Consider the following 25,748-nt stretch of genomic DNA (forward strand, 5'->3'; position numbering starts at 1 on the left):
AGAATACAATTTGGACTGTTCGGTGACAAATTCAGTGCACCACATTTAAAAGGAAGCCACTCCCACTTTCTAGCCCTCTCCTGATTTGAGGTCTCTCTTCGTGCAGGATGGCTCCACGACACATCATTCCTACTGTACTTTATACCGAGAACCCCTCAACACCCTAATCACCTTTCACTGCACATTCTCTACAAGATCTCAACTTTGTATCAAATCCAACTTGAAAATCCACTCCCACAAGCTTCGTGTTTCTTCCACAAAGCTTTCCTTTTTTGCGGGGGCGGCGGGGCGGCGGGGCGGGGGGGGGGGGGGGTTACCGGGGATTGAATTCGGGATCTTGTGCTTGGGAGGCAAGCGGTGGCACCACTGAGCTAAATCCCTAGCCCATTGATACCCTCTCATCCTGATGTGATCAGTACTTAGAAATTTCATTCCATTTTGCATTGGTGATCCAAATACAAAATAATCTTTCTGCTTGAGTCATGGGAATTTTTACAGGCACCACCCTTAGGACAATATGGCAGTTATTTCTTTTACCTTCTTCTTTGTGAAGAAACCAAGAATTTTGTATATTTAGTTTAATGGTTACAACGTTAAAAGAACTGAGAAAAAAGCCACATAACAGTCTGGTTAATGTATTATATTTGTAATTGCATGAAAAGGCAGTTTGTTGGGTTATTTTCTTCTCTGAAAAGTTTTCAGTTCTTGTCACAAACCTGTAAGCAACTGAGCAGCTTCTGTCTGTATCTAAAATAGAAAAAGAGTTTATGAGTAAACAGTATGGCTTAGAGATTAACTTGTGAAATGTACACTTATAAAGCGGATTATAGTTTTTAGACGTTTCCAAAAACCAATACAGGAGAATACAATTGTAAGAATAACATTTTTTGGATGAGATTCAGAGAACTCTTCAACTTTAGTATATGAGCCTTGACTTTTATGTTTTAGAAATCATATGTGATGTGCTATATATAGCAAACAGGAGTAATTCTGTATTGCAGCAAGCAACCTAATATTTATTTGGTGGTGATAACTAAACATTTCCTATGCAGAAATAAATGTGAATATATCAACATTTGAAATGAACACTACTTACTGTGTTTCCAGCAATACTTGCATTTAGACAATTACACTTTTAAAAGTTCTTAATTCACCTTTAATAGTGCCTCAATGAAAACCTGCCTGTCTTACTGCACTGGAGATGTTTTACCTGTTTATCTTCTTCTGTATGTGCTGGATAGTCCTTGGCTTTCATTAGCCATAAAGCAGCAAGCTTTTTGTTGTTTAGCTTCAAATATGTCTTTCCTAAAAGAAGCAAGTTTTTACTGTAGAAGTTTGGATCCACTGTACATAAAAAGGAAAAACAAATTTAGCTCAAGAGAAACAGTATTGCCAATATTTTTACAAGTTTAGCTAAATTCTAATAAAATTCTATGGTTAATAAGTGATTAGGCTTACTAGAATTCTGTTCAACTGTTCCTATCTCAAATGTCTGTAAAATAATTAGCACTGAATATCTACTCCACATTAGGCACTATCTTTCACACATTTTTCATCTCAATTTTATAAAGTAGGTATCTCTATTGAGAAGCTAAGGCTTCTGATTGAATATAAGCTACAAAAGAACATCAATTTTCTTTTGAAATCCCTGTTACTGTATCCCAAATCCTTAGAACAGTGGCTAGAACATAACAGATACTCAGTGTATTGGCTGAGAGAGTAAATGAAATCATGACAGTATATAAATTTGATCAGCATTTGCTGAATGATACTAAGAGAATGAAACAAAGTTTCTGCTCTTTTTGGAACTTATAATGAAAAGGAGAGAAATATGAACACAACTAAATGTTACACATGAATGAAGAAATGGTTTACCAGAAGTACAAACTTCAAAGTGCTACAAGAAGCCAAATAAAAGTTAGATCATAACTGGGGCTCACTTGGAGGATGAATAAAAAATTTTTTTCCAGTGTTCGGACTGAGCCTGACCCTCTTGAACGAAAGACAAGGATCTAGCAGTGGGATACATCCCAGCCTTTTAAAAAGAATTTTGAGACAGGGCCAGGTGTGGTGGTGCACACCTGTAATCACAGCATTTGAAAGGCTCAGGCAGGAAGATCATGAGTGCAAGGCGCTGACAGGTTTTGGCTGTGTTTCTCAGGTTAGTCTCAAATTTGGACTCCTGACTCAGCCCTCAATCTCCCTAGTGGCTGGGAATATGGGCACGTACCACAATGCCTCACTAGGATGAACAAGATTTTAACAGAATAACGTGAACACTCTTGGCAGAAGGAAAAAAGCATGAACAAAAGCCTATGGATGTAAGTAGCTGACAATGGTCACCAGAGCCTAGGAAGGGGAAAAGGACAGATTGGATATGGGGGTACCAAAATGGATGGGAGGAATATGACCTACAGCACAGTAGGGTGACTGTAGTTTATACCAAGTTTTTAATATATTTTGTAAACAAGAGAGTTCAGAGCTTTCCCAATATGGAGATAGTGATAAACCAGATTTGATCATTATTGTATACATGTACAGAATTATCACACTGTTCTCCATAAATACATACAAGTATGTGTCCACTGAAAGAAAATTTTTCCAACCCTATGAATGAAAGCATGGAGGTATGTTCTCACTAACTTCATTAACTATTCACACAATTACCACCTAAAAGACCTGAAACCCTCTATATTCAGGGCACACTTTCTGGGGTTGGAGGTATGGCTCAGTGGTATGACCATGCTGAATTACCATGTGCGAGGTAGGCCCTGTGTTCAAACTGCAACACCAAAAAGAAAACAAGCCAGGCATGGTGGTGCACGCCTGTAACCCCAGCACTCTGGGAGAGAGGGGTGAAAAGATCGCAAGTTCAGGCCCACCCGGGACTCAAAATTACAAAATACAATGGAAAAAGGTTGGGATGTAAGTCAGTTCAAGCCTCATTACTTCAAAAAAAGAAACATTCTTTTTTTCTGGACACAAGTATGACTAGCTTCATTTCCTTCTAATTCAGAACTGTTTAACTCTGATTTAAATATATTTGTGTGATGACATATTGAATTACTTAGGTTTCCTTAGGGTTAAGTATATTGACTGATTCATTCATGTTTAGTCAGTCATCCTGCAAATTTGCCAAGCATTATGTGAGGGAATGAGGATACGACTGTGAGCCAGAAACAAAATCCCCATCTTCCTAGAATCTGTAGCCTTAGACATATAAATGCATGTTTATAGTTTGGGGCACTAAGAGCCACGAGGAGCTTCTGAACCAGATCTGAGCCACAAGGGAAGGGTGCCTGGAGAAAATGACGGAAGGAGGGTGGCTGAAGTTACCAAGGGTTATTTTAACTCCATGAAGCAGGGCCATATTCTCCTCAGATCCGACCCTTCAGTCTGTAAGGTCCAATTTTTACTTTGTAATTATACTTTAAAATCCCTCTGAGAAAATTTCATTCCTACAGTCATATAGATGATAAAATGTGTGATCATATAAATGTGTGATCAGAAAAAGGTATCAAAGGCAGCAATTAACCAAATTTATGAATTAGAGATTAAACATTCAAACATAAATCTTCAGAAAACTTTCTTTTAAAAAAATAAAATACTAGTTATAAAAGCATTTGAATAGGTCCATATATGTAAGATCTCTAATAAACACTAAGTCTTCTGAATTACACGAAAATTAGATTTTAGAGAAATTATCTGTAGTGGTTTTATGGTGTATTTGGTAACAAATATTTATATCCCTTACTTTCCAGATTAGTATTATTAGTATTAAAATGGGCAAGTTTTTAGGATGGGCTGATGATAGTTCTATAGGGCTATTTTTTTCAAAAACAAGAAAAACATTAAACACTTTATCACACAAGACAATATTCTACAACACACCAAAAACCAGACTGGTTTAAAACCAGTTTTCACTGAGGTGCCTCTAATTCACAATAATTTCAAATAATCTCAAAAAGAAGACTGAATTACATTAAATTAAGGATGATTTCAGAATTGTGTATCTCATTTCAGTAGGGGCCTATTCCGGTGATCTTTACTAAATAAAAAATTTAAAATTGTTTTATAAAATTTAAAATGTGTAAGAGACTTATTTTTTTAAATCCTATATATTCAGCATTTATACAATTTTAAGTATATTAATATGTGAAATTAAAAAGTTACCTTGTTCTGCTCTGTGAAAGTAGCCCAAGGCCTATTACAAATACAAAGAGCACAAACAATATGAAAAGAATTAAAGTTGATGTGATATTTCTTTAAAAAGCATTTTCTGAATGATCTATTCCTATATTAAATGTAATATAAGTATATCATCTTAATCAATTTTTCAACAATGAGATTAACACAGCCAAGTGTAACACTTTTAAATCATCAAAGAACAGAAATACAGTGGAATATGTGTACTAGTTGTGGTGATAATTTTGTTGCTATTTAAAACATGTACTCTAATTACATATTCTTTTTTTCTCTCCAGTACTAGTAATTGAATCTTTGCACTACATCCCCAGCCTTTTTTACTTGTTATTTGTAGGACAGGATCTCCCTAAATTGCTAAGCTACTCAGGCTGACCTTGAACCTGAGATTCACCTGCCTCAGCTTCCTCCAATGTGGAGATTACAGGGATGTACCACCATACCTGGCTATACCTCTAAATATTCTTTATATCACATTCTACATTAGAATTGTTTTTTTCCCCAAGGGGAAAACAAAACAAATTCCTTGTTATGATACAAATATTGGGAGAACTTTTTCAACTGCCTATTTAATTATACTGTATGATTCTGTGATTAAGTAAACTCAAGATGTTTACCCAGGGGACTGGGAGTGTTGCTCAGTGGTAAAGCTCATGCTTATTTAGCATGCACAAGACCCTGGGTTCAATCCTTAGAACCAAAAAAAAAAAAAAAGTTTACCTAGAAAATCCTTTCAATTTTTATTTTTAACAGAAAAAGCAAAACAACCTTGAATCCGTAAGAAAATATGAGCCTTTCATAGTCATTCTTTATAAAAAGTTATAATTAGTTTTTATCAATTCAAACATGTACTTCATTTTCCTAAATGACTTTTATTATGTACAATAACCTTAAAACACGCTGTGTAACAGTTGTTATTTCTTGTTCTACCTTATGACTTTTATATGGTATAGATTTTAAACAGAAAATGAAGTTAAGATTTCAGCCATTAGCTATTTTAGCTGACAGTGTAACAATTATCAGCCACTCACCTAAAGGAAAAATTAAAAAGCACTCACCAGTCATGGAAAATAAGTATTAAGTCTTTGTGATATGATAGTTGAATTGGCTCATTAAAAACTTGCTCAAGTCCCTCACTGAATCAGAGCTCCATATGTGTGGACATTATAGAATGGTGCTGTAGTTAAGAAATCAGTACTAACTTAACAAAGGACATCATACTACCTCCTCATAGGTGGAACTAGGAGGAGTTGCAAACAGCACTTTAGCAATTCTTCTTTGATACCAAGGCATTTCAGCAAAAGTATAGCACCTGTAGAGAAATAAAACAGCATTACACATTCATTACCATCTTTTTTTTGCTTAAGGAAGCTAAACATCTTAATAGATATTATAAAAGGAGTCTTCTATTGTACCTTTGAACAATTTGTATTTTATTTGCATGTTATCCAGTACTTAATATTCACACTGAATTATCTACAGCTTGACATGATCCATTAGCTGTGTTATTTCATGACTGAATATAAATAGAACAGTACAAGCAGCGATATTACATCGTCCATCACTAAGTGCTGGGCTAAATGATCAACTCTCTCATCTATTCCTTATAACAACTAAATGACTCAGGACCACTACTGTCTATTTTTTACATAAGGAAAACTCAAGAGAAGTTTAAAAAATTTTACCCAAGAAAAATGACAAAGTTAAACAAGATATACATGAATAACAACCACTAACAATTTGAGTCCATTTCTAAAGGAGTGAAGCAAATGATTTACCTCAAAAAATCTTTGCAATTTTCTGATAAAAGGAGAAAAGTTTGAGATCTTTGATTACAGTCTGAATTCCTTGAGGCAGAGAATGTATCTAATGTTTGCTAATTATGTGACTGTCCCTCAATTATCATTAATCCTTGCCAGTTAAATATGTTCTTTATCCTGAAAAATATTTACTTCTCTTTTAGAAGCTTGATACAGGACTGTTTACACTAGTATACCTTTGGATAATAAATATTTAGTTCTACAGACTATACCCAAAGGAAGCAGTGGCCAACCAGTTATCTCAAGACTCTTAAGACAGTAAATATGTAACTCGTTGGTATACACTAATATCAGAAAAACAATGATCCATCAGTGGGTGCAAGATCAAACTGAGAATCAAAAGAAGAGCTGGGATGTAGCTCAGTTAAAGGGCGTGTCTAGCATGTGAGCCCCCTGGGTTTAACTCTTAGCACAGCAAAAAAAAAGACAAGATTATACTGTTCCTCAGATTATCTGAGACAGTATTTAACAAACTTCGAACGTGAAAAGATTCTCTTGAGTCTTATTGTTAGAGTAATCTGTTTTGGTGAAGGAGGATATTCTTTCCCAAAACAGGAAATTTAAAGGCCTACAAGTTTGAAGTTCTTTTTACTATAAGTGTATGTTTCTAAATGACTTGAATAACAATGTTTAACATGATCACAAATTTAGTATCTTCTAACAAGACACATATAAGTGCTAGTTAATGAAAGGATTTAACACTCTGAACTCCCTTGAGTGTTTTATTTTACATCTTGCTTTCACGTATACTACATTATACATACTATTAAGTAAGATCATACTAAATAGCACTGAAATTTTAAAGAAATTTTCTTACCAAATACCCATAAGGTGAATTGAGGTGGCATCTTTAGGGTTCAATTCAATTGCTTTCTATCAAGAAATGAGAAAATCAATCGTATTCATTTTCTAAGCACCAGTATGTACTTTACTGTTTGCTAAAGAAGTCATGATTTTCTAAACAACCGCAACCCTGCAATTTATTTCTTCTATAACTGTCAATACCAACTTTCTTCCTCCTGATTCTTTACTAATGACCTCTACTGAGGTTACTATTTTATAAGGTTCAGAAACTGATAGTAGGATCTATTAAGTTAAAGGAAAATAAATCCTTTTTTGGCAAATCCTAAATGAATACTGAATGAAAAGCATTCTTTCCTAAAAGAATTGGAAGTATTTAATTTTGAAAAATCTCTTCTATATGTAGACTTTGCTCAATTTCGCTACCTGTACTTACCAACAGAAAAATAATATTTATTCTTAGGACATAACAGAATAACTTTGTACAATATTAACAATAATAAGTTGATAAATCTCCCTAATTTGTTTACTATGTCAGTTAGAATAATTTAAAAGAGTAGGCCTTTTTTTTTTTTTTGGTACCAGGGATCAAACTTGGATCCTTGCGCTTGTGCAGCAGGAGGAGAAACCACTGAGCTAAATCCCCAGCCCTAGAATAATTTAAAAGAAATTATTCCTCAGCCAGCCTGGGCAATTTAGCCTGACCCTGTCTCAAAATAATAAAAAGGACTAGGGGTTGTAGCTCAGTGCTAAGAATGTTTGCCTAGCATGTGCAAGACCCTGGGTGCAATCTACAAAAAAAGAAAGAAATCGCATCTTTTATTCACTATTTTATTAAAAATCACTAAGGAAATCTCACAGATTAATGTTCATCCTAATGAAAAGGAAGGCTTTTTTTTTAAGTTAAATTTCCCAGTTTATGCTTTTCTGTAAGCCCATATTTTCACTTTTAGTTTGGTAATATGTGAGATACACAATTTCAAATATTTTTAACAGCTAAGAGCATGGATTCTGAAACCAGACTGCCCAAGTTCAAATCACAACTCACTGTGATTTGTCCTCTAACTTGCTGACTTTAATGAGTTCTATATTCTTGCTGTGCTTGAGGTTTTTTAAACAAACAGACTGGTGAAGTAGCTCAGTGGTAGATTATTTGTCCACCATGTATATTTTTTTGTCCTGAGTCACAGAGTAATTACGTAATTTAGCTATGCTACTAAGGAAATTATTTTCCTGAACCTAAGACACCAAAAACAGTATATCATACCATTATTTTATGTGCCATTAAAAAAGAAAAAACACTGCTGCCAATTATACTATAAGGTACTACTGATTACATACTGCAGTCTGAATTCAAAGATCTGAAAATATGGAACATGCAATGATTACACTGTAAAACACAGATAATTAGCTGTATACATTATTATTGATGCCGGAATAAGAAGTCAAGGCCCTGACTCCCAGTCCACTGCTGCTTTTCACTCGTAGCTGCATAAACTGGGAACTGAGACTGTGACCATAAAGTCTCAAGGTCACAGGACAGCACCTTCAGTAGTCCCTGTCTGTGCTTCCACTGCCAGTACTCCTTTGTATTTTTGAGATGAACTACAATAACAAGAGAAATAGATATACTCAGGTTTTCGTGTTCATTTTTTTTAGGACTGACTAGTGTGCATGTGTTATGAAAAAATAACAGACTCCGACAGAATTTTTGGCAGCTAAAGAAGAATCTGCTCTAAGTGAGTAAATTTTAGAGTGGAATATTAAAACACACAATACACAGAAAACACAATCTTAACTAAAATTATCACTACTCTACTGGTATGTCAATTGGGTTAGATGTTTCATTAGATCATGTTGGTATTCTGGACCTTTTATGACTAGTCCCCTTCCACAGAAACTGGGCTTGGCTATCACTTGACTGTCAACAGAATGTTACAAAGTGTGCTGCAAACAGGTTTGATAAAAGTTTACGCAGTGGAACTTTCCCCTCAGAACTCTCACTCTTGAAAGCTAGCTACTGTGCAATAAAAAAGCTTCGGTTAGACCATGATAACAAGACAAGTGGGCAGAAATACTAGTAGATGAGAGAACATTCAAGTCACAAATGGGGGCCTGGATAATGCAGCCATCTACATGACCTTAGCTATACCAAGCAGGGCAGAAGCTCCACAGGACTCAGCAAAACTAAAAGAAGTAACACACTGCTTTAGATTGTTTTCCAAGAGATAAGGTCTGGCTATGTTTGCCCAGACTGATCCAGAAATCCTAGGTTCAAGGGATCCTCATGCCTAAGGTTCCCGAGGAACTGGAACTACAGGCCCAGGCTACCATGCCCAGCTTTAGGCCATTAAGTCTCAGGTGACTTGGGAACTGAAACCTATTCAGAAAGGTAACTGATTTTTTAAATTCATAAACTTGAACAATTCATCAGTACCTCAAAATGCTCCTTGATAATGTAGGCATTTGCAATTTTAACCTTGATGCCCTCGTAATCTCCAACATCACTAATGCAGATTGCATACCACTGCAAGCAGAGAGAAAAAGGTGTGAGAATAATACTCTTAATAACTGATTTAATGCAAAGAAAAATCAAACAATTATTTATTCCTCAACTGTCATTCTCATTTAACGAAAGTTATTGAGCATAAAAACAATGCTAAATGGGGCCAGGGATTTAGCTCAGTGGTTTTGCCGCCTGCTGCGCAAGCGCAAAGACCCGAGTTCGATCCCTGGCACCAAAAAAAAAAACAATGCTAAATGTAGAATATACAAAGAAAAGTGGACATGGCTCACTTAGAACTCAGGGACATGACATTTTTGTAGATAACTACACTACAGCACAGAAAGTAGTGAATTTAAGAAAACTGCCACCACAATGAGACAATAACAGATCATGTTTATAGTCAGAGTATAAATTTAGGAAATCTTGTAAATGCATATCTTTCTATTTCCTCATCTTCTTTTCAGTGATCAGCCTCTTTTCCAGCACTGTTCTAGTGGGAACAGCAACAACTGTCAATTGTGACATTGTCCTCAAAGCTACAGGCAGAAAGTAGATCCAAAATGAAACAACTTGTAAGAACTGAGTCTAAAATATCCAAGCTTGCCGAGTGTGGTGGCGCATGCCTGTAATCCCAGCACTTGGAAGGCTGAAGCAGGAGGATTGCTGTGAGTTTGAGGCCAGCCTGAGCTATATAGTCAGTTCAAGAGCAGCCTGAACTACATAGGGAGTCCCTGTCTCTAAAACAAACAAACAAATAAAAAAATCCAAGCTTCATAAACCCAAGTGCTGTGGAAAAATTACAAAACTTATGTTAAGGCAGAAAAAAAGAAAGTGAGCACAGATTTGTAAATAATACCATAGACGAGAGATAATGAAGCCTCAGAGCAATCAAGCCGGTTTCTCCTGAGCCCCAAGAGAACCCTGCCTTTGGGTTCTGTGAAATACAACAATTTCTTTTAATCCTCTCATTCCCTTTTTGTTTGAGCTAATTAAGATCTTAACATACCTTCTATTTAAATGTATTTTCCACTAATTTTTTTATATCCTGATATGTTTATTAGAATTTTTTAAAAGTATACTTTAAGGCACGCACCCTCTCCCTTGGCCACCGCTGCCACCTCCTTCTGCCGCTCCTGGAGCTGCTTGTGTGCTTGTTTGGTGCGGACCTGGTACCTCTTTTGTGAAGTGGCAGCTGAGAAGACTCAGGTGCTCGCTATGGCCCACGAAAAGCCCAAGGAAGTAGTCAAGACTGAGAACAACCATCATATTAATTTGAAGGTGGTGGGGCAGGATGGTTCTGTGGTGCAGTTAAAGATTAAGAGGCATACACCACTTAGTAAACTAATGAAAGCCTATTGTGAACGACAGGGTTTGTCAATGAGGCAGATCAGATTCCGATTTGGACAGCCAATCAATGAAACAGACACACCTGCACAGCTGGAAATGGAGAACGAAGATACAATTGATGTGTTCCAGCAGCAGACAAGAGGTGTCTACTAAAAAGGGAACCTGCAACAACTCTACTCCAGAACTCTGTTCTTACAGACCAAGAATACATTATCAATTAGAAAACTGCAATTTGGTTCCACCACATCCTGACTACTATAGTACAGTTTTCTGTATTCTTTCATTTACCCCTTCCCCACTCCTTTATTGTACATAAAGTATCTGGTGTATGTGCACAAGCATACTGCATTTTTTTTTAAATAAATGGTCAACAATATGTTTTGACTGACATCAGATGGAAATGGGATGGGGAGATACTGGTTCTGTGAAAATAATTCCCTCTCTCCATTAGTGGCATGCTCATCAGCTCTTATCTTTATATTCCAGTAAGTTATTTTGCCCTCACTGTTTTAACAGAAAAGACAACAACACAAAAATCCTTGCATACCTTGTTTGATTGGAGAATTTTAATGTTTTTCATTTATCATTGTAAAACCAAGGACAATTTTATAACTTTTTTGTATGTAGCTGTTACATGTAGGATAATCTGTCTTTATGTAGGAGTAAATTACTCTTTAAAAGAAAAAGAATCCTAGATAGTTTTCCCTTTAAGTCAAGTGTCTTGTTTAAATAAACTTGTTTACAATGAAAAAAAAAAGTATACTTTAAAACACATACACACTTTTTTTGACTATGCTCATAAGTCTTCACTGACAATTTCCCAGTTACCCAAATCCAATATAAGATGCACACAGGGCTTCAAAATTGGAGCTCTAACCTCCCCCATATCGGTACGCTAGATAAAATTCATCTCTTACATGGTATGTATGTAGTTTGGTGGTACAGTACTTGCCTAGTATGAAAAGCATGGCAAGTGTTTGTAAGGATATACAGAAATCAGAATCCTCAAATGCTTCTAGTGGCAATGTAAAATAGCGCAACTGCTCTGGGAACAGTTTCAGTTCCTCAATAAGAATTACATAGAATTATCATATGAACCACCAATTCTACTCCCTGATATATACTCAAAAGAACTGAAAACAGATATTGAAATTCATAGCTACACTATTAACAACAGCCAAACATAGAGGTAAACGTAATATCCATCAACTAATGAAAGGATAAATAAAATATAGTATATCCACACAATGGACTTTTATTCCCTCATTTAAAAAAGGAATTTAGTACTAAACATATAGGTGGACCTCAAAAACAATGTTAACTTAAAGGTGATAGACATGAATGATCACATATTGTATGATTCCACTTACGTATATGAAATATCCAGAATGGGTAAAATTATAGGCACAGAAAGCAGATTAGTGGTTGTAAACAGCTGGTACTAAGAGGGAATGATCTGTGACTGTTTCATGGCAATAGGGTTTTTTTGTGAGAGATGATAAAAATGGTTTGGAATTAGATGTGCTAGTTACACAACACTGTAAATATCCTAATTGCTACTGGATTGCACAATTTAAAATGGTTAATTTTATGGTATGTAAATTTAAGCTCAATTTTAAAAAACTGAAAACAAGAATTTACCTAAAAACTTGAATAGAATTATTTATAGTGGCATATTTTCAGTAGCCAAAAGATGGAAACAACCTAATGCCCATCAGCTGACGAACACATTTTTAAAACTATACATCCATACAACAGAACCTTATTTAGCCATAAAAAGAATGAAGCACTGTCACTTGCTTAACAAGGATAAATCTTAAAAATACTACATCATGCGAAAGAAGCCAGATACAAAAGGCCACATATAAGGCAAATTCATAAAGACAAAAAGTAGGTTAGTGCTTGCCATGGAACAGGAGGTGGGGAGAGTCAAGGCTATCTGGCAATAAATGTTCTGGTATTAGATGCCGATAATGGTTGTACACTACTGAATATACTAAAACATTGAATTTTATACTTTAAAATAGTAAATTTTATGAAATAGGAGGTATATCTCAGTAAAAAAATCCTATAAAATTAATGAAAATAAAAATGAAAGCAAGACCTATGACCTGCCTACAAGGAGTATACGTTAAAGAGACATAAGTTTGTAGTCCTAGCTACTCAGGAGGCTATGCAACATAGTGAAATCTTGTCTCAAAATAGTGAAATCTTAGGGCCGGGATTTAGCTCAGTGGTTTCGCCGCCTGCTGCGCAAGTGCAAGGACCCAAGTTCGATCCCCAGTACCAAAAAATAAAAAATAAATAAATAAATAAAATAAAAGTGAAATCTTGTCTCAAAACACAATAACAAAAAAAGAAACACAAAAAACAATAACAAAAGAAAAACACACATAAAAAAAGGACATAAAGTATATACCATGCCAACATTAATCAAAAGAGGCAAGAATGGCTACATTAATTTCAAAGACTGTAAAACTGAGAATATTTGTAGAGATGAAGAGGATTACTTTATAATGACAAAGAAGTAAATTTATACACCGTGACCAAGTAGGATTCATCCCAGGGATACAAGGATGGTTCAGTATATGCAAATCAATAAATGTAATACACCATAACAACAGAGCCAAGGACAAAAATCACATGATTAGCTCAGCAGAAAAAGCATTTGAGGGCTGGGGATTTAGCTCAGTGGTTCCAGTGCCTGCCTTGCCAAGTGCGAGGTCCCAAGTTCAATCCCCGGTACCAAAAAAACAAAACAAAACTAAAAGCATTTGACAAAGTGCAACACCTATTCATGATAAAAACCCTATAGAAAATTGTAATAGATGGTCCTCAATCTGATAAAAGCCATTATGACAAACCAACAGCCAACATAATACTAAACAGTAAAATACTGAAACTTTTCACTCTAAAATCAAGAACAAGACAAGGATGTCCACTATCACTACTCTTATTCAATATAGATCTGGAAACATTAGCTGGAGCAAATAGATAAGAGAAAGAAATAAAAGAAATAAAGATAGGAAAGGAAGAAGTTAAATTATCATTATTTGCTGATGACATTGGACCCTACATAGAAGACCCCCAAAACCTCCAACAAAAAACTTCTAGATTTAATAACAAAATTCAATAGCACAGCTGGACATAAACTCAACATTTAAAAACAACAGCATTTCTGTACACAAATAACAAACTCACCAAGAAAGAAATTAGGGAAACCACATCTTTCACAATAGCATCCAACAAAATGAAATACTTAGAAATCAACCTAATGAAAGAAGTAAAACACTTTTACATTGAAAACTACAGTACTCTAAAGAAGGAGATCAAAGAAGATACCAGAAAATGGAAAGATATCCCTTGTTCTTGGTTAGGCAGTATCAATATAGTGAAAATGGCCATATTTCCAAAATTGTTACACATATTTAATGCAATCACACTAAAAATACCAATATCATACCTCACAGAATTAGAGAAAACAATCCTAAAATTCATTTGGAACCAGAAGAGACCCAGAACAAAAAAAAGCAGTTCTGAGCAACAAAGGCAAGGCAGGGGGCATCACAATCCTGGACTTAAAATTACACTACAAAGCTACTGTGATAAAAACAGCATGGTACTGGCAAAAATAAAACAGACCCAAGGATCAATGGATCAGAATAAAGATGCAGAAACAACTCTAAATACACTCAGATACCTTATCTCTCACAAACACCTTCAATGGAAGAAAGCCTCTTCAATAAATGTTGCTGGGAAAACTGGCTTTCCACATATCAAAGATGAAACACCTGTATCTTTCACCATGCACTAAACTAAAATTCAAATGGATCAACGATTTAAATATTAAAACAGAAACAATCTGCTGGAAGATAGAACAGGTAAAACTCTTAAAGATGTAAGTGTAGGCAAAAACTTTATGAACAAAACCCTGATTGCATGGGAAATATTACAAAGAATCAACAACTGGGACTGCATCATGTTAAAGTTTTTGCACAGCAAAAGAAACCACCAACAGAGTGAAGAGACAACCTACAGTGTGGGGAAAAATTTTTACCAGCTGTTCCTCAGACAGAGGACTATTATCTAGAATATCTAAAGAACTTAAAAAAAATCAGACCCCTCCCCCAAAATTTGAAGACCCAATCCAAAACCGGGCATATGAAATGAAGATGCTTCTCAGAAGAAGAAATACAAACAGCAAATAAATATATGAAAAAATGTTCACTATCACTGGTCATTCAAGAAATGCAAATTAAAACAACACTGAAAATCCATCTCACTCCAGTAAGAATGGCTATTAACAAGAAATCAACCAATAACAAATGCTGGTGTGGGTCGGGGATTTAGCTCAGTGGTTTCGGCGCCTGCCTAGCAAGCGCAAGGTCCCAACTTTGATCCCTGGTACCAAAAAAAACCAAAACAAAAAACAAAAAAACAACAAATGCTGGTGAGGGTGTGGGGAAAAAAGGAAGCTTTTCCAGTGTTGGTGGGAGTGTGATACAATTGATACAACCACTATGGAAATCAGTATGGAGACTGTTCAAAAAACTAAAACTACAGGTTCCATTTGACCTAGCTATTCCCCTTCTAGTTATCCTCCCAAAAGAGTTAAAAGCATCACATAACAGCGATACTCCCACACCCATGTTTACAGCAGCACAATTTGTAATAGCTAAATCTTGGAAATAACCCATAAGCCCATCAACGGATGAGCGGATAAAGACAATGTGGTTTTTATACACAATGAAGTACCACTCTGCCATAAAGAAGGATAAACTTGAGACATTTTTAGGTAAATGGATGCACTTTGAGAACATAATTTTAAGTGAAATAAATCAAACACATATTTAAATATTGCATTGTTTATCTCGTGTGAGAAACCCAAAGGGTAAATAAGGACCCAACTGGAGGACAGATATTGAGAAGTAGGAAGAAAATGTTCAAATAGGAAAGGAAACGAGGGAGAGGGGAGGGGAAAGGGACAGAAGGAAATAGGGTTTAAAAAATTAAAAAGAATGGAAGGAAAACAAGAGAAAACAGTTTGATAAATGGAGAAGGGAAGAAGGATGAAGGAAAAAGAGGGGAATAAAAAAAAGAATTAAGACATATTACATACAGGTATAAATTTCTTATGATGAATGTGATCATTACGTATGTCAAAAATGTATCAATAAAATTAGTTTAAAAACATGCTAAAAACTGAACAGAATTGCAAAGAAAAAATAAAATCTACAATTATTCCTAGAAATTTCAATACCCTACAGAAAATTTACAGAAAATCAGTAAAAATTTGGAGGATTCAAACACTATCAACCTATGTGATCTAAGTGACATTTATAACACATTCCCAACAACAGCTGAATACACATTCTTTTCACACACAAAAAGAACTTTTACAACGATGGACCATGGTTTCTAACCACAAAACATGTCTCAATAAATTTAAAGGAATTTGTACCTGCTTTATCTTTTAAATCCACTAGCAGTAGTTCTAATGCAGTAGGGGAAGGTAGAGTACTAACTCCTACAGGGAACACTGGAAATGTGTGGAGATGCAATCTGGCTGCCACCATGACTGAGAGGCTCTACTGAGGACAATCTAACATGTCCTCATCCAAAACACTATAATGTCCCCCATCTTCCCACACTATCTACTGAAAACAGTGTCCTAAACCAATCAGGACTTCCAGAATCTAGCTGAGATACATGTGCAAAAAAGCACAGTGCATTGCAACTGCCCAGCTGCTATATTCCTACCCTGACATAAAACAGAAATATAATATATCAAAAAAAGAGAAAATATTTGTCAAAGGCTTATACTAGAAATAATGATATAGGTAGTTCATGAACTCTCACTTTTGTTTTAAAATAAGCATCCACAAAAATAATTTATCAAAATTCCCAGAGTGCTGGCATTATAGGCATGCACCACCATGCCCAGCTAAAACTACTTTTTGAAGATAATGTTATAAATGTAAGTGTCTTTCCTACTTCTTTAAAATATAACAATTTCCTTTGCTATGAAAACTAGAATAGTCTAGTATAGACCAGTGTTCCTTTCCACACGTGACGACAGCTGACTGTAACCACCTCACCTTATGGGCAGCGAAGCTCGACTCATCTCTTTGCAGTGCTCTTTTTGCGTACTCAAGGGCTTCGTACACAAGCAGCTTCTTCTCCTCTTCTGAAGTCCTGCTAAGCTGTGCCCTATCACGCAACGCCCGCGCCAAACGCCACAGTAACTGTGCATCTTCACTAATTTGAAATAAAACATAGAGCCACCATTTACACTCACATTTAGAAACTGTTAATGGTCACACCACTAATGAATGGTCTTTCAGCTTGTTTAGGACTCAAAAAGCAACAGTATCAAAAGCCATTATTAATGCTAAATTTATTATTTTCTTTCATAAAAAACTTTATTTCCTAAAACTTCCTAAAAACATTCAATATTTTTCATAAATATTAGCTTTTCTATAATACCTAAAATACTGACTTTCTTAGAAAATACCTACATTTAAATTCTCTAAAGATTAGCCCTATAAAACTCACCATGACTCCAGGCTTGACCTTAATAAAACTGTGTTTCACACTACTCACTAGCCAACTGAGACAGAAGCATAACACACACAAACTTTATAACAGGGTCATACTCTAAAAACAAAACTACCAAATCCCTAACCTCAAATACAGCATTTGGTATATTAGGTATTTGTTAATAGATGAGTGATTGAATATCATCTCAAAATAAATCCTATGTTTGAATGGCATAACATAATGCATGGCTTATTTCAAGTAAGAGTAATGGACTACTTGAAGAACGACTTAGTGATATAAAACAAGAAATGGTTACTAAATCAGTAACAACTGACAAAAATATTTTAACAAACCAGCTTCTGATTATTTTTTATTAAATGTCCATGTCTGCCAGGCATGGTGGCTCATGCCTGTAATCCCAGAACTTAGGAGGCTGAGGCAGGAAAAGCACCATGAGTTCAAGGCCAACCTGGGTTATGTAGTGTGTTCAAGGTCACCCTAAACTACAGAGTGAGACACTGTCTCAAAATCCAAAAAAGAAGAAAACTAAAGTTCATCTTTAAGCCTATTTTTTTTAACAATAAGTAGTAGTCACATAAAATTTTAAAACTAACCCATAGTGGCTGGTACATGCCTGTGATACTAGCACTCAGAAGGCTGAGGAAAGAGGACCACCAGCCTGGGATACATAGTAAGTTCAAGGGAAGTTAGGAATAGTATATTTATTATTCAGTAAATATAAGCTAGCTATCTTAGAGCATACTTTCCAAGTTATCACTAAAATGAAAATGCCAAAACAGCCACCTCAGGCTCCTGAAGGTGGAATGGAGAAGAAAAGGTTGATCCTATAGATACTTAAGGAGTAAAACTGATGGATCTTGGGGAGAAAGCTGGTTTGGGGAATCAAAGAAAGATAGGTGAACATGACTTAGAATTTAGATTAGTAACCTGGATTAGTAAATTATACGGAAATTCCGTTTTGTCTTACTTGACTTACAAGGTTAAGCCTTCCTCTATCTCTAACCCCCAAAGAAATGAGCACACCTGACGCTCTACACTAAACAGGTAGTCTAGTAGGAAAAATTTTAAAAGGAAGCATTCTTCGTTTTTCTGAAAAACTTTACCTCTAAATAGTTATCTTTCAATGGTGACATACAATTATCCCAAATTCTGATGAATTCATTTAAATCACATATGAACCAATAAGGAATCACTTTAGAGAGAGAAGAAAATACACAAAAAAAGAGAGAAATACACAATACACAAAATGTGAACAAAATATATGGTGAATGTTACAGTAAAAGACACTTTGTCATTAACTCCTCTTAAACTACTCCCCCTCACTCATCCCTTCATTCCTGCCACTTTAAGAAACAGTTCTGGAATTTCTCTTTCCTGTCTTTACAAGAAACAATAAAAAATACAGTGACTGCTGCTGCAGAGTGCCATCCAACAGAAAGGCAGGCTTGGAGACATGACGGTCTGTCCTTATCTATTTCATTCATGGGGTCTGGCACTGTGTGACTTCTGGCTCTTCACCAAAATCAAACGGAACGTGAAAGAAATATTTTGAATGCAAGACATCAAATCAGTGAAGACATTGAGGCAGACATGACAGCACAACTAAAGCCTCAAAAGAGGACTTCCAGAAAGTGGCAAGAATGAAAAATAAGTATGTTTAAAGTCAGGGGCAGTATTTTGAGAGGGATTAATGGCAATATGTCTTTTATTGTAATAAATTTTTTTCAATTTATATATTCACTGTATTTTTTAATCACACCTTTTAGACAGATGAGGCAAATATATATTCCAAAGCAAAATGGAAAATGTGAAGGAAATCTAAGGCTGGGCCTATCACACACTGCCTACCTTTCCTTGTACTGAGTTAGCAACTCATAAAGTTTTTCTGTTTCTCCACTTTCATACAGGTAGTCTGCTTGTTCAAGGATCTCTTCAACTTTTAAAATTATAAAAGAAAAAAAGATATAAGTAGGTCTTTCCAAGTCAGATGGCAATAATTTTAGGAAATATAAACACTTTTGTATTAAAGCTAGCAAAATCAGATATAGAACTACCCACGAGAAAAGATAAAAAGTTCTGAAGAATCTAGATGAAGTATGGTAGAAATAAATATGAAATTATTACAATAAATGATTTACTGAAACCATGGAAAATAAAATTTGGATAATTCACTCTGACAGTATATGTAGATTTTTTTTAAAAATGAAAAAAAAAATTTCATGTGGAAGAATTTATGGCACACATACCTCTGTAATCTTTTTGTTGCTACTGTATCATCCACTGTAGAAAAGGATCAAACTTTTCCACTTGTAGCACTGAATATTATTAATTTGCATAGACTGAACCACACAGTTCTACTAAATTCTCTTATAACCTAATTTACACATATAGACATTGTTAGGGAAAAAATAATCAAATCTGTTATCAGAAACTAAAATGAAGTTAAATACTTACCACCTTGGCACCGTGTTCCAACCAATTTTTATAGCTACTTTATATGTGACCATAAAATAAATAAATAAACCTTATTGATGATGTAATGTTGTAAAAGACTGCCTACTTAATGATCAAACAGTAAATTTGAATTTTAGCAAATTTCAACTATTACTGTAATGATTTGGATCTTACGGTCTTAAAATAGGAAATTACCTTGGATTATCCAGCATGGCCCAATATAATTACAAGGGTAATTAAAAGTGGAAGAGGGAGGCAGAAGAATCAGAGAGGGAGATTTGATAATAAAAACAAAATCAGAATGAGATTATTGGCCTTGAACATGAAGGAAGGAATGGGTAGAACTTGTAAAAGCTGAAAAGGGAAGACGATTCTCCCCTAGGGCCTCTGGAAAACAACACAACCCTTTCCAACATCTTGATTTTAACCCAGTAAGAACCATTTTGGACTTCTGAACTACAGAAAGAGTAGATTAAAAAATCTGCATTTAATCACTGAGTTTGTTACAGCAATGACAAAAAACAAACTAAAAAAACTGATTTAACAGTATTAAATATACTGGCCTGGCATATTTGAAAGTGTACATAGCAAGTATAAGTAGCAGTTGGCAGTTACTTTCATTCACTGATTATTCTCCAACTCCCTGAAAAGTGATAACTACATTTAACAGGAATTCTACATTTCATCATCCATGTAATCTTTAAAACTTATGGATGGGCCAGGGATTTAGCTCAGTGGTTTCACCGCCTGCTGCACAAGCGCAAGGACCCAAGTTCGATCCCCGGTACCAAAAAATAAATAAATAAATAAAACTTATAGAAATTTAGTGAATAAGTTAAATATTTTTGTACGCATTCTTCTATGACCTCTCAAATCACTTAGCTCCAATTTCTTTATTTACAGTATATTAAATAAGTTGTACTATCCAGGCTTTAAAATACAAAGTATGTAATATAGTATATTTATATATCATATAATTTAGAATTTTTTTTGTATATGAAGATAACAAGGAGGACTTGTTTCATTTATTTTAAGTAAAATTAAACTTTATCATCTCCAAACATATCCTGTAATTTAACAGAATAAAGCATTTCTGGGGGCTGGGGATTTAGCTCAGTGGTTCTGCCACCTGCCTCGCAAGCACAAGGTCCCAAGTTCGATCCCCGATACCAAAAAAAAAAAAAAAAAAAAAGAATAAAGCATTTCTCAAGATAAATTAAAACAAACGTTTAAATTTAGAGTTAAAAGACCTAATTCCAAAGTGAATATCATTTTCTAAAAAACAAAACAAAACAAAAAAAACCCAACAAATTTGGAGTCTGCATTATTCTAATATAGAATTATTTTTGTGTGCATATTTATTTTTATGCTGCAGAGGAAGTTCATTTCTGTGCAGCATATAAGTGAACCTAGATATAAACCAGTCAAAATGAGAAGAATTAGCATATGTTTCACAAGAAGAAGAATAATTTCTATCTACAATAAACATAATTGTATATATTTTTTGGAGCAAATGGAAACCACAAAGCAAGTACTGTTACATCAGAGGTACTAAAAACACCTTGATGCACAAAAGTTCTCAATTATGTTTAAAAAAAAAGGTAACTAGTCATTTGTAGGTAACGTTCTCAAATTATTCTTCCATAAGAACTTTAAAAGAACATCTTTTCAAAATCAAATGTTTTTCCCCAATTGCCTTCTCCTTTATGATTAAAAAATGAAGACAATGAAAAACACAAGGGATTAATCCATAAATTAAAACTTCCACTGAAATTCTGGCTCTTTCTACAATACTAGTTATTTAATTTTTAAAAATTTGGTAAATCTTAATGTATGTTTACTTATCATTATTATCCCAAATGAAAGTATGATGGAATTTTTCTACTTTTCAACCAGTTATCTGATATTTGGTACCAAACTCCATTTTGTCTATAAATAAAATACTATCTCAAAGTAGAAGGGCCTTTTCTTAACTATATCAAGAAAAGTACAGCACCTTGGAATAAGAAAAGTACATAAAAGAATCACTAGAAAGCAGAGGTTTGCAAACTTTTGCCATAAAGGTCCAAAAATTCATGCTTTGTAGGTCATACATTGTCTCCGTGATTTATTCTTTCCCAGCATCCCGCCAACATTAAAAGTGCAAAAAAAATTAGCTCAAGGGTTGAACAAAAAATATAAAGTATTAATATAGTACCACTGAAGGAGATCTAGCTTCTAGAAAAAAATTAAATATACATATAGGCTGGAGTAAAGAGGAGCAAAAAATAAACTGTACGATAACAATGCCAGTTTCATTATCTATTCAAAAATAAAAGTTAACTAAGTCTTCCAGGTGTTTAGTTTACACTTACCTTTGGCTGTGGCATGAACTACAGCAGCCTGAGAAATGACTTGGTAAGTTTCAAAACCCACATAAGACAAGGCTGAGAACAAAAGGCCTCTTTTGAAAGTTCCTGGATTTCCTATCACCTATGGAAAATAATATGGTCAGTTATCAAATTTGGAAAATTTGAAGAGATTACTACTCCAAGCAAAAATTATACCACTTTCTCCCACCTTTGAAGCTACTAATCATAAAAATACTGGAATTTCAAAAATTATTCCATCAAATTCATCAATAAAATTATTTCAAACCTTATAGGAAGACTGTATTTCAGAAAAAGACCCCACCTAGAAGTGGTAGCTCATCTAACAACATGATAAATATCAATTTTATCAATAGACGAGACAAAGAAGTACTTCAGCAAATGGAATAATTACTACACACAAAACATGTTCATGACTTTAAGTGAAGACATCTTCAAAGCCATCCATGGACTTGTTTTTAAATGAACAAATGTGAATGAGATCATATTCAAATAGATGTGGAAATTAATTTTTTATAATCATGGCCAGATTCTTGAGCCCAATGATATCACTCCAGCAGCAATTCTTCCCCTTTCCCCACGTTTCTCTTTAACATAGCTCGTGTTTCCTTTTAGTCCCATCACATAAAAAACAAGCTCTCTTTGTTGAAAAACAAGCTGTATTTCCTTCTTAACCAAAAACTTCCTCTTGATTTCACATGTCCTATGGTCTCATTTCTTAATTTTCAGCAAAACTCTTTTAAAAAGTTGTACTGTTTCTTCCTCTCTTCTTCCCATTCTCTCTCGAACCCACACAAGTAACTCTTTGAGCCTCATAACTTCATAGACAGTATTCTAGTTAATGACACCAAGGATGCTGCTACAGGTTGAGTATCTCTTATCCAAAATGCTTTGGACTAAAAGGGTTTCAGATGTTTGACTGTGGAATATTTGCACAATGAGATACCTTGTGGATTGGACCTAAGGCTGAGCATGAAATACATTTATGTTTCATGTATACTTTACACATACAGCCTGCAGGTAATTTTATACAGTATTTTTAGGGTGCCTGTGTTTTGACTGTGACCTGTCACATGAGGTCAGGCTTAGAATTTTCCACTTACAGTGCTCAGTAAGTTTCAGATTCTAAGGTACTCTGGATTTCAAATTTTCAGATTAAGGATGCTCACTACTCATACTATATTTCCTGTTGTCAATTTTGAATTCTCATCTTATTTGACCTACCAAAAGCATCTGACAGCTGATTACTTTTTCCTTAAAAACCATAAGTGGATGTTTAATTTTTTAAAACAGCTTTATTAAGATATAATTTACGTACAATAAACTGCACATGAATGGCATCCAGTTTAATATATGAAAATAAACATATCCATCTACCCGAAGGTTTTCTCTGTCAGTGTTCCAGTGTAAGTGGCATGGCAAAATTGAACTTTGAAAGTTAGGATTTTTTTCTCTTAGAGCTAAGTGGCTTCTCCAAACTTCCTCCTGTCAAGGGCAAAACTAACACTCCCTTCTCCTAAACCCAAATACAAAGTCAGAATATGCAAGATGCAGGAAGTCAGGGACTACTTTCTTTCCCACAGGAAAGGGAGAAATCAAGTTGAAGATGCTGGAAATCAATACAACTAGGCTGGAGAGGTATACTGTCTCTTTCTACTCCCCTCCTGTCTTCTACAAGACACTTGCACATCTGCACAGAGTGAGATAGTGACCTGAGGCAAATGAGGCCCCTTCATCTCCTCGGAGCTAGCTTTTAGTAAATTCTTTCTCCTTTTCAACAAAGTCACCTTTGACTTGGTCACTGGCATAGAGAGGAACTTTAAGTGACCAGCAACACCAATACTTAACTATATTCTGTTACTTTTAAAACCCTTCAGTTCACTTTTGAAATAACAACTGTCCTGGATTTCCTCCTGCCTCAATGACTGTTCCTCTCTTGTTAGCTCCTCATCTCCAATCCGTGGCCCCCATCTGTCCTGAGCTTAAGTCTCCTTCTTTTCTATTTGTGGTCTCATTTCATTCATGGTCTTAAATACTAGCAACAAGCCCAAAGCACAGCATCTATATCCTGGATATCTCCTCTAAACTTCAGAATCATATCCAACGTTTATCTTTACATGAATTCTATTAGGCATCTCAAAACAACTGGTCCTGGTCGTGGTGGCTGATGCCTGTAATCCCAGCATGCAGGAGCCTGAGGTAGGACTGCCTGGGCTACAAACAAAGTGAGTTCAAAGCCAGTCTGAACTACACAGCGAGACACTGTCTCAAAAAAAAAAAAAAGACTCAAGACTCTGTGATACTTCCAAAATACTAGTAATTTGCAAAAATGTGCACGTATGCTGGATTTATCATATCCCTTCCAAGAGGAGTTCAGCTAGACGAACCAAGCTAAATCATACCTGGATTCCTGACCAAGAGAAACCACAAGATAATAAATGTCTTGTTTTAAATGGGCAGTTTAAAGGGATTTTAGAGTTTAAAATAATGAAACAGTTCAAAGCACAGCATATGCCATGAATGCCATTCCTACCCCCAAGCCCTTTTCAAGAAACAGTAGTCCACGACCAGTCTAACAGAAATGTCAGATCTGAGACTGCAATCCAGTATCCTGGACACTCTTCCTTAACACTGAGATAAAACAAGCAACTCAGAAATAATTACAAAAATAATGGATGTTGGGAACTGGGAAGAAAGTGTTCAAATGGGAAGGGGAAGAAGGGAGGAGGGTGGGAGAAGGAAAGGAGGGACAAGAAAAAAAGTGAAAATAGAAAAAATGAGGGGAAAAAAGCTTTTGTACATAGGAAAGGGAAGGGGCTTGAAGGGGGGGGGGATGGGATAAAATTTATTTTAAAAAAAGAAATATACAAAAGCAAACAGCACATCTGTTCCTGAGTCAGAAATTTCAGTCACACCAACTTAAAAAGTCTGGCAGACTAAGGTAACAGGCTCAAGAGCTGTAATCAGATATTGGTGAAAGTGAGATTTCATAGAGGACAAAGGTCCTTCTCCTTCCTTTTCTCCATACTTTCACACCCGAAGGGCAGGCAGGAGGCTGCTCCTCCGGGGAGACGTACACACTCCTTCTCTAAACCAAGCTCTCCAGTCCCTCGCATCCCTGGGAGTGCTCCAGACATCCCTGGCCCGGAGACCCTCGCAGGGTTCACACTGCCATCTGCAGCTGGCGCGGGCTGCAAAACCCGGGGAGCGGGAGGTCGGCCTAATCCACTCGCCAGGGAGGGAGCGCAGCCAGGACGGCGAGGTTACCTCGGAGCAGCGGAATGACCGGAGCCCGCACTGCCCACGGCCGCCCGGAGTCCTCAGGGGGAATCGAGGCCCCGGAGCCCCATGTCCCAAGCAAAGAAAGCGCCACAGTCGCGAGGCCAGCGCCATGACCTCCACTCGTACGCCTGTCCCTAAAGGCCCGCAGGGTGCAAGGGAGCGAGACGGAGTGAAAAACAAAGGGTCCCCCTACACAGGAGAACCTAGTCTTTCTGGTTCCTGGCCAGTGCTTCTCCCGCCTCCACAGCTTCCGGGGAGGGGAAATACCGGATTGGGGAGCCTTCCGGGACCTTCTGCGCCTGCGCCTAGTGGCGAGGCGCCCAGTGGCTGGCCACCCAGTGGCTGGCCGAAGTGAGAGAGAGTGGGACTTACTGGCTGCTGGCTGCTTTTGGTCCCAGTTCGCTG

The 25,748-nt window shown here is 35.9% G+C and overlaps 1 protein-coding gene and 1 pseudogene across 5 annotated transcripts; one reads left to right on the plus strand and one right to left on the minus strand.

Annotated features, from left to right (window-relative positions):
* Positions 1-625: 625 nt before the first annotated feature.
* Positions 626-25,595, minus strand: Rmdn1 (regulator of microtubule dynamics 1). Of its 5 annotated transcripts, none has more exons than XM_004841969.3 (10): positions 25,329-25,595; positions 22,047-22,164; positions 19,087-19,174; positions 16,776-16,935; positions 9,262-9,351; positions 6,841-6,896; positions 5,428-5,515; positions 4,174-4,204; positions 1,211-1,305; positions 626-747 (listed from the first exon to the last, which is right to left on the minus strand). In XM_004841969.3, the coding sequence occupies exons 1-10, from the start codon at positions 25,452-25,454 to the stop codon at positions 709-711; spliced, it is 891 nt and encodes a 296-aa protein (XP_004842026.1). In that variant the 5' UTR covers positions 25,455-25,595; the 3' UTR covers positions 626-708. The 5 variants fall into 5 exon arrangements, 4 of the variants coding, with proteins under 4 accessions (XP_004842026.1, XP_004842025.1, XP_012926650.1 ...); XM_004841968.3 differs by having other exon boundaries at positions 1,211-1,344; XR_002393900.2 differs by lacking the exon at positions 4,174-4,204 and having other exon boundaries at positions 1,211-1,344.
* LOC147824183 (small ubiquitin-related modifier 2 pseudogene) lies at positions 10,423-10,968 on the plus strand (annotated as a pseudogene).
* Positions 25,596-25,748: the final 153 nt, after the last annotated feature.

This window comes from Heterocephalus glaber, unplaced genomic scaffold (genome assembly GCF_053883595.1).
Source record: "Heterocephalus glaber isolate CG9 unplaced genomic scaffold, H.glaber_assembly_v1.0 deba00001553, whole genome shotgun sequence".
Classification (NCBI taxonomy): domain Eukaryota; kingdom Metazoa; phylum Chordata; class Mammalia; order Rodentia; family Bathyergidae; genus Heterocephalus; species Heterocephalus glaber.